The sequence below is a fragment of the Ovis canadensis genome, chromosome 1, assembly GCF_042477335.2.
Source record: "Ovis canadensis isolate MfBH-ARS-UI-01 breed Bighorn chromosome 1, ARS-UI_OviCan_v2, whole genome shotgun sequence".
In the NCBI taxonomy this organism is placed as follows: Eukaryota; Metazoa; Chordata; class Mammalia; order Artiodactyla; family Bovidae; genus Ovis; species Ovis canadensis.
In genome coordinates, this window is record NC_091245.1 from 206043944 (window position 1) to 206053432 (window position 9489).

The 9489-nt window shown below is 57.3% G+C and overlaps 2 protein-coding genes across 7 annotated transcripts in view; one reads left to right on the top strand and one right to left on the bottom strand.

The window, feature by feature from the left end:
- The window catches only part of CLCN2 (chloride voltage-gated channel 2), a 14462-nt gene extending 13796 nt beyond the window's left edge, over positions 1–666 (top strand). For all 3 annotated transcript variants that reach the window (XR_011254977.1, XM_069579522.1, XM_069579525.1), the window contains one exon: positions 78–666. Coding sequence is in view for 2 of the 3 variants with exons in the window: in XM_069579522.1 (XP_069435623.1) it covers positions 78–272 (195 nt within the window). In the remaining variant the exon portion in view is untranslated. The remainder of the gene's footprint in view (positions 1–77) is intronic.
- Positions 585–9439, bottom strand: FAM131A (family with sequence similarity 131 member A). Of its 4 annotated transcripts, XM_069579527.1 has the most exons (7): positions 9204–9439; positions 7929–7989; positions 6795–6937; positions 4509–4602; positions 4106–4288; positions 3825–3941; positions 585–2326 (listed from the first exon to the last, which is right to left on the bottom strand). In XM_069579527.1, the coding sequence occupies exons 4-7, from the start codon at positions 4576–4578 to the stop codon at positions 1851–1853; spliced, it is 846 nt and encodes a 281-aa protein (XP_069435628.1). In that variant the 5' UTR covers positions 4579–4602; positions 6795–6937; positions 7929–7989; positions 9204–9439; the 3' UTR covers positions 585–1850. The 4 variants fall into 4 exon arrangements, with proteins under 4 accessions (XP_069435628.1, XP_069435629.1, XP_069435627.1 ...); XM_069579528.1 differs by lacking the exon at positions 7929–7989 and having other exon boundaries at positions 9204–9421; XM_069579526.1 differs by lacking the exons at positions 7929–7989; positions 9204–9439 and adding an exon at positions 7582–7702.
- Positions 9440–9489: the final 50 nt, after the last annotated feature.

The following is a 9489-nucleotide window of genomic DNA, read 5'->3' on the forward strand; positions in this document are numbered from 1 at the left end:
CCCACCTGGTGGAGCACTGGGGAGGCATCTGAGCAGGGAGCCCCGAGTCCACACGTCTGACCCTCTTCCCCTTCTAGCTCCGGAAGGCTATCGAGGGCTCTGTCACAGCACAGGGTGTGAAAGTCCGGCCGCCCCTCGCCAGCTTCCGTGACAGTGCCACCAGCAGCAGTGACACCGAGACCACCGAGGTGCATGCACTCTGGGGGCCTCGCTCCCGCCACGGCCTCCCCCGGGAGGGCAGCCCTTCTGACAGCGATGACAAGTGCCAGTGATCCCCTCAGGTGTGACCTGGGATGGCAGTGGGCTTGGCTGTCGGCCCAGATCCTGCGGCTTTCCTGTTCTCTCCACCATGGGAACACAGAAGCTCCAGCCTCGCCTCCAGACCTGGGGTGCTAGCTTCTCCCAACTCATCCTACCTGAAATCTGAGCCGGTGCCCACCTGCAGCAAGTGTTCCCAGGGCAGGAAGGTCAGCACTGGCCTGGCCAGAAGGGGGTGGGTTCGCTTGACCCCTGCTCCCTCTTTGAGAGGGAAGGGGTAGAACTAAGATGGGTTTATACTGGAACCTCCAATGACCAGATGTATATAGAGATTTACAAAGATTTTTATATTAATTTAATAAAACAAATTCTTAAATAGAACAAAATAAACACCTAATGAGCCACTTATATATAGAATGTCTGTGCCCTTCAGCTCTGTTCTTACCTTGGGCCCTCTCACCTCCCAAAGTCTACAAAGCTCCAAATTGAGCAGCCACCCGCAGCCCCCAGAGCTGTAAACTCCAGAGCTCGCTGTCCGTGGAATGCCGGGTCTGCAGAGGCCGCCACTGCTTGCTCATCCAGACCCCAGCTGAGGCTCAGGCCCCAGGAAGGTAGCTTTGCCCTTTTGTTCAGCCAAGAAAGACACAACCCTCTTTCCTCCCCAAGGAGAGACGCTCCCTCATGACTGTCTTTTGTTGGCACAGTTCCGACAACTGCCTGGCATTCATGTGGCCCCCTTGTGGCCCTCTCTGGAAGAACATCCAGATCACTGCTCCGTGGCAATCAGGGCCATCCCTTCTTCCAACTCCACCCTAAAGAGAACTCCTGAGTGAATGGGGCAGCCTTTGGGCTCCGAGCCACCAGGACCCTGCCCACACGTCCTTTAAGTAGCTGGGGAAAGGCCTAGACCCCATCACAGGGGCCAGGAAGAGGGCCAAGGGTACAGGCTTTCGTCATTCCATGGCCTCCCAGAGAAGATCCGACTGAAAGAATAGACTGAGACCCCTCTTTAAGAAGAAGAAGATTTAGAGATGATGGAGAGGTGAAGCACAGCACAAGCCCAGCTGGGCGAGGGGCCCTTGGGGGGACAGCTCGATCCAGAGGCTCCAGGAGACTTGGAGCCAGCCCCCCCGGGCGAGGGCAGTTCTGTCAAGCACTGCACATGGACTCGGAGGTGAGAAGAGAAGCAGAGGAGAGGCAGGGGTAGAGGGTGGGAGAGGTGGGGCTCCCTCCTGCTCTACAGTCCAGTCACAGCCACCGCCTTAGGGGTTCACATCACCCGAGGAGGAAATGTGTACGTGGTGTTTTTGATTTAAGAACATGAACATCATTGTCTGCCACAGCTGTAGCCATGCCCCAGGGGCCCCGGGCATCCCCCGGCAAACCCCAGGAGTGGGGGCAGGACATGCGCCCCCAGCCTGGCCCCTCCCTCCTCTGAACACTTTCATGCAAACACACAATGGAGGAGTGAGTGCTCCCAGGAGCCCTCCAGGCTTTGGAGCTCTGCTGGAAGCCTCGCCCACGCTGGGGCACGGAGGCTCTGTCCCCAGAAGCAGCCAGGGGACACATGCCACCACGCGGCATCATTTGGGTCACTGTTCCTCCGGCTCCACCTCATCCTCGTCTAAGGACACCACCCCAGAAGAAGCTACGTCAGAGGCTTGCCGCTGCCGTTCCCAGCTGCTCACTGGTGGCAGGCAGAGTGGCTGGCAGTCCTTGCAGGGGGCTGGCTCCTCCTCAGCGGGAGAAAGGCAGGACTCTGTGAGGGGCGAACTGTAGAGGGAGTCCTGGGCCTCCAGTGGGCCCAGGCTGCGGAAGGCACTTTCCCGGCTGGGGGGCAGTTTGGCGAGGAGCAGCTCATCGCCCAGCAGCTGGGAAGCCAGGCGGGCTGGGGAGCCCAGCAACCCGTCCTCCAGGCTGCACAGACTAGAGCACAGGGTCTCTGGGGACACGGTCTGCGAGCAGTCGCTCTCAGGTTCCACGGAGCCCTGGCGCACAGGCCGGGAGAATCTGTGGCCAGTGAAGAGGTCCTGGAGGTGGGGCCCCAGGGGCAGCTGCCCAGCCAGGTCTGCAGGGGGAGAGAAAGAAGACAGCCCTGCTAGCCCCATTTCAATTGGCCTGCCACATCCTCCCGGCTCCCAGCCTCACAGGAGCTGAGTAACTTGGAGCAAGTTGCTTAACCTCTCAGTGCCTTAGTTTCCTTAACGGTGAACTGGAGGTTATAACTTCATGGGATTTTTGAGAGAACAACAGACTCTAGAACTTGGTGAGAGTCAATAAATACAGGGATACTGTACATGGCGCAGGTGGCTCACTGCACAAGGGGCACCTATCCAAGGCTGAACTCAGCCCACAGTCCCTGCCAAGCAGCATGCCCTAGCATGAGGCTATCCCCACCAGAAAAACGCATCCCTGTTTCTAACTTCCACAGATTCCACAGGGGCTAGTAGTGGCCTTGGATAAATGTTGGGCGTTATCATTATACCAAGGGTCAAAAGAGGCCTGGAACTCAAATAAAAGCACTTGTGGTTCAGGCATCCTAATCAGTCCCCTTAAGACCACAGCAGCAATCCCCAATCTGCTCTAACGTACTACCCACCCTGGAGAACTTGTTAATTAGCCGGAGGGGATGGGCCACCGGGTAGAGGCAATCTTCAAAGGCATAGAGGTGGGGGGATGGTGGCCTGTGAGGTTTGAGCCTAGAAGCTACAGAGAAAGTCAGCCACGTGGTTTAGAGACTGGAAGATGAAAGGAGGGCCTTTGCACAGCTGCACAGCCCCTGCAGGGTCCCCTCCGCAAGCCCGGGCCCAGGGAAAGATCCACAGGCAAGCCTCGGCTGGAGGGATAGGGCAAGGATCCGGAGCTGGAGCCAGAGGCCCTGTGGGGTGTCCCGGCCCAGCAAGCCTTCCTGTTTTCCTGGGGCCCCAGCCCTGCAGGGAGCTGTGCTGCTGCACTGCAGCTCCTCTGAGCTGCTACAGCCAGCCAGAAGGCTGCCTTGAGAGGGCAAGGCAGGACACAGCAGACCCTCAGAGATCAGCTGCACAGAATGCATCGGTGAGGTCTCTGGGCTTTTTGTCTGTTTGTTTGTTTGAAGGTGGCTCTGCCGGTAAAGAATCTGCCTGCAAAGCGGGAGACCTGGGTTCAGTCCCTGGAATGGGAAGATCCCCTGGAGAAGGGAAAGGCTACCCATTCTAGTATTCTGGCCTGGAGAATTCCATGGACTGCATAGTCCATGGGGTCGCAAAGAGTCGGACACAACTGAGAGACTTTCACTTGAAGGATTGTGAAGCCCAACTGCACAGACAGGCAAAGAAGGCTCAGCACCTATGGAAAAAGAACCACTCCCATTTCCAACTGCTGACTGCCCACTCACCAGCAGTAGCCAGCTGTCCTGCCCTTGGAATGTCAAGGACTGTCTGGACAGTCTGTCCTTCTCCTCTCCCCTTCTGCAGGCTGAGGACATTTTGGGTCTCCCTTTCCAAAACAAAGGCTGAGCTCTGAACCACAAGGCCTGTCAGGCAGGTTCCACCTCTGCTGGCAACACTAGCATGAGATATCTCCCTCACCTGAGTCAGTTCCCCCAGCAAAGTCTTCGTCATAGGATTCATCAGTGGAGTCCTCACCGTCCACCGAAGACCATGCCCGGAGCTTGGCTTCTGCAATGGCGAATTGCTCAGCCACTCCTGACAGGAAGGACAGAGTTTGTTTAGAAGAGGTGAGCTAAGATGAGGGCTCAGCTTAGACACAGGAGAGGGAAGACACAGCAGTACAGAAAGACTCCAACCCCCACATCAGGCCCAAGGAGATGAAAATGAGCATCCCTACGATAAACCCTTTCAGTACCCACCTGCTGCAAAGCGAGCCTCCTGTTCACCCTCACTGAGGTCTGAATAGGAGGAAAAGGCTGATTCCAGGGCAGCAGGAGAGTCACTTGGCTTGCTCCAACCCTTCCACTCAATGAGGTGAGCCACTCGGCCCTGGGCCATGGCAGTGGGCTTTGTCACGTGGTCCTTCACCACCTGGGAAATACCTGGAAGAGGGTGCAGAATGAGGAAGGCTGGTAAGGACACAGACTAGGGAGCATCTGGGAAGAGAGGGGAGGGGTGATGGTAGTTAAGAGTCCATAAGTGTCTTTGGCTGGGAGGAGGAGGAGGGAGCTGGGATTCATTTGAGAAAGAGAGGAAAGAGGGAGCCCAGCCAGAGCTCGCAGTCCCCAAGGGCATGTGCAAAAGGGCAAAGGGGGTGCATACCATGCAGCGAGGATCTGGCCAGCGCAGCAATCTCCTGGATAGTTAGGGCTCTCCGGGACTTGGGCAGCATTGCGATTGTATCTCCAACATTCACCTTGGGTGACAGCATCAGAGGGTGAGTACCCCTCTGACAGCAGTGTCCCCCACAGGCCCATACTCCACCCAAGGCATCAAGCAGATATGGGAGCTTGGAAGAGATGCCAGAGCATCTCTGATGTCCCAGTAGCCACTGGGATATGTCAGAAAGTAAGAGGCCAGAATCCGCAAACTGTGTCCACCCAGGAAACAACATAGACGTGAGCAGGTCCAGGGGAGTAGAACTGCAGCTAACCCACCACATCCTGGCTTGCAGGGAGGGAGGCAGGTTGACAAGTAAATGGAGTGGGGCCTTTGAGAATAGCAAAGAGGGGAGGCCAAATGCATGGCAAGTGGGACTTCTCCAGGTCCTCTCCCCCTTGCCCATCTCAGTCTTCAGATCCTCCATTTCTCGAGCCTACAAGGGCCACAAACTCAGTATGATCAAAACCAAGCCCAACACCTTCTCCTCATATATGGCCCTGCTACCAGACTTCCTGACTTCACTCCAACCCACCATTCTCCCATTCCACCTGGCTCCAAAGTCACCATCAGCATTACCATCAGCTCTCCCCTAAGCCTGCTCACCCAGATCTGTTACTAACAGCTAACGACTCCATCTCCAAACTGCCTTCTACACTGTCATCCTTTCCGCTCCTGCTGCCACAGCCCTTTCTCAAGGGCACGCCCTCAGTGGCCCCTGCTCAGATTAGCGCAAGTGGTGGCCCCCAAAGTTCCAATCCCACACTGATTTCTCCGCCCAGAATGTTGTGTATGTAAGTGTTCCCCACCCTGCTTCCCATGACTGGTTCTTCCTCATCTTCAGGGTCTTGGCTGAAATATCACTCTCTCTGAGAGCCTTCCTGGCCACCCTAGCAGTAGTCCAGGCTCCCTCTGTAGTCTACAGCCAGTTGCCATCCTCTACCAACAGACCCTGTGTGTGTCCCTATGGTCTGTCTCCTGTGTTTCCTTACTTCTTGTTGGTTTTCAGCTCTACGAGGAACCTGGTCTCCCTTGGTCACTGCTGCACCCACCCTGTGTTTAACACAGGGTCTGGTACAGAGCAGCTCTGAAAATACATAGGCTGAATGAATTAGGCAAAGTATAAAAATAAAAAAGTAATTTTCCTGGAGTGCAACTGGTCACAACATATCCCTATTTAAAATCTTTCCTGGGTTCTTCCAATGCCCAATGAAGTGGAAGCTGCATGGTCAGGCACTGAAGGAATCCATTCTGTGAGGCCCTAGGCTGCTTCCAGGCCTGCTTGGAATCCACCAGTGATTTCCTCTGCCCAGTGAAAGCCCACCTTTCTGCCTTCCCTTCAGGCAAGGGAAAGCAGCTTTCCCCTGGGCTAAGAATGCCATCCTTGCCTGACAAAATGATCCCTATCATTTAAGGCCTGATTCTCAAGTGCCACCACCTTCGAATTATGTTTTCAGTCCACAGTTTCTCTGTCTTCTCTTGTATGCCTGCACCCCCAGCTCAGCAATGTCCTTGCATCTTTCCTGAGGGATTTTGGGGTGGCAAAGCCTCAGTCTGATTCACCTGGGTTCCTACCTCCACCCTACACCTAGCTCAGCGCTCCTTGGCAACCCTGGGAAACATCTCCCTCAATGAATGAATGAAGTCAGAGGCACACGCCCCATCCCCGGCACTGCTGACCTCTCCTCCAACACGTTCCCACCCCTCAGAAGAGGGACTCCACCTGCCCCCTTGACCTCAGGCCCACCCCGTCCCTTCAATACCTGGCTGACAGGGCCCCCAGGGTGGTGCCGGCAGCTTCAGGCCCAGCCTGGGGGGCGGAGCACCTGGTGGGTGTTCCCTGGTTCGTTCTCCCGCCCTCCCATCACTCCCCCCAGCCATTGCCATCCTTGCCTGCGCTCGCGCAGCTGCAGCCCAGGCCCAGAGAAAAAGGTGTATGTCTCCCTGGCAACCCATCACCATGCAACAGGGTCTCCCGGGATACGGCCCGGGATGCGCTGACGTCAGGGCCCAAGGCGCAAGCAAGCCCGCCCTCTGGCACAGCGCCGAGCAGAGCAGACCGGCGCGCGGGGGCGGCCTTGTGGCCCGGCGGCCGGATAGCGCCTCCGCTTGCAGGAGAAGGGAGCCAGAAGCAAGGCTGGCTGGCGAAGCGGGGGTGGGGCACACAGATACCCTTCGCGTGGATGCAGGGGGCCCCCCTTCCCCCTATCAACACCAGGGGCCCAGCACCTCTGGCAAGTCCTGGCTGTCCACTGAGGAAGGGCGGGAGGACCGGCTCCAGCCTCGGAGAGTCCGAGCAGATCCCAAGGAAGACAGAGAGAGGCCTCGAGGAAGTTCGATCCACTCCACAGCCCACGCGGGGTCCGAGGCCACTGAGGGGTGGGGGAAAGGCTTTCAGCTGGGCTCCTGCTTCTGCCAAGATCCTCACTTTCATCCGCTGTTGCCCTCCATACCCCATCCCCCAGTCCCTAGAACCTAAGCAATCCACCTGGTGCTCTCCACAAGTCTGAAAGCCCCCATCCTCACAGCCCTGACCTTCAGGCCTCCGGGGCCATTTTGTGGCAGACACTCCCCACCATCTTCCTCAAGATATATTCTGCCATCAAAACCCTAGGTATGAAACCTAAACTTTGATAAATTCCAAACCTTCTCAGGTTTCTCAACCTACCCATTCCTCTTGGAAAACACACCACATTCTTCTACCAACATCACCCCCTCTCCCCACCACCAACTTGGACCCTTTACAAGCTTGCTATGGTTCTTTCCTCTGGCCAGCCTCAGCTTATGCGCAACTCTTTACTCTTCTTTTCTGACAAACCTGTGATTGATTTTCTTCTGACTTTTGTCCCAGTCCCCTAAGGCTTTTTCCTGATGCCCTGTCTGGCCCCAGCCTGTCCGTTCCTATCTCAGCCTGGTTCCCAATAGCTACCCAGAGTAATTTTCCTCTTGCCGCCTGAGCATCCTACTCCTCAGCTTCCCATCACCTCCCAAATCACATCTATGTCCCTGGCCTCACCTCTTCGACTTGTCTGACAAGTCCATCGTCCTCCGGGCCCTTCACGCTGCCACAGAAACATTTTGCCCAGCACAGAAATCATAGGCATGCTGGCTGTGTTGATGCGGAGAACCAAAAGCCCAGAACCGCTCCAGGCTCAGCTCCCAGTTCTATTCCTATTTTGGCTCCGGATGCTGAGCCAGTCCCCTCCCCACTTGGAACCTGTGCCTAGTCACAGAAGGAGAACACTTCTGCCTCATGGCTTTGAGGAGGTGGGAGTGCCTGGGCCCAGCTGAGCTCTCTGGAGCTCAGGAGCTGAGGCCCATCCCCTAGACAGTGCCAACAGGCAATTGTACATCACAACTGACCTTTAGCTGGAGCAGCCGTCTCTGTCCCTGAGCCTCAGCCAGCTGGTGGTCCCCAGAAACGCTACCAACCGGAAGGAAGACACAAGGTTACAGGCCAGCCCTGGCCCCCAGCTGGTACCTAATCGGGGCTCTCTAGGCCAGTCATGGGGTCAGCCAAACTCTCCTGACTACAGGAGGGAATGACTACCTGAACGCCAAGCCTTAGCAGGGCCAGAGGGATCAGAGCAGCCTGCTGCTTCTCAGCTTCAAAAGTCATGAGATTAATTTAAGACTACAAATCCTAGAATTCCTCATGGGAACCCCAGTCAAATACATGTCTCAGCTAGAGTCTCAGTCCCAAAGAACCTCAAGTAACACCCACACTAAGGCCTCTGTGCCTGATCGCCTGCCCTAAAAGCCCAGTACTCATTTCAAACCCAGCCCTACACACGGCACAAGTTACTGCCTGGCTTTAGGCCTGGGGAAATCCATGACACGGGAGTAAAGTAGGCTGGCCTACCTCAGACACTAAACTAAGCCCAGGCCCCAGTGTGCACCACGACCTATAGGAACCAAGGCCCAGGCAGTGGTCAGCAGTTGTGGAAAGGATGCCCCGGCAGCCCCCCTCTGGGCTCCTGTTTCTCTCCACAGGGCAGAGTGAGTTCTGTTTTTGTTGGGAGTGGGGTCAGGGGACTAAAACAGTTTTTTACAGATGAGAGGTGATCACGTGCTCACAGGTGCCCCCAAATGGGGCTGCAGTCCCCTTCATCAACCTGCGGCCTCTGAAGGGGGTAATAAGTTTGGTCAAAAACTCCATGGTAGGATGCTTGGCCAGCGTCTGCAGGCTACCTCCTGAAGGGGGCTGGGACACAGCTAGAAGACAGGTTCCCAACATAGGGCCACTCCCAGGACAGTGAGAGGAGGTGTAGGCAGAGGGGGAGGTGACTGTGAGTGGGCATGCAAGGTCAGTCGCCACGGGCTGGAGAGGATTGAGCAGCCCTTCTCTAGGCTGTGCGCCTCCTGCCACCCTCAGCGCTGGGGATGCAAGGGGAAAGACCACGAGTCCACCCTGCAGAGCCCAGAGGCAGTAGCAGGCCTTAGGAGCGAGCCTGAGTCGGTTAACCCCCCTCCCGGCTCGGCCCGCTCCTTCCTCTTGCCGGGCCCGCCTCCCCAGTGCAGGCTCCTCCCTCTCCCAACACCGGCCCCCTCCTCAAGGTCCCCACCCGCCCGCGGCGGCCCGCGCACCGGGTAGCCTCAGCCCGATTCCCCAACCTGGGCCCGGTCTCCGCCTCTTACCCTGACTCGCCGGGCTCCGGGAGCCGATACAGCCCATGACCGGGCACCCAGCCACGCTAGCCCGCGCTCGGGGTCCGGGCCATCGCCCTGCAGAGGGTCGGGCCGCGGCCGCCACCGGGGAGGGGAGAGCCCGTTGAGAAGGGAGGGGGGTGGGAGCCGCGCGTCCGCCAACGCTCCCGGGAGAGGGAACCGGGCTGGTGACGTAAGCGCGGGGGCGTGGCCACCGCGTCACCACCCAAGGCGGGCGGGGCGAAGCCGACGTCACAGCCACGTAGAGGCGGCCTGG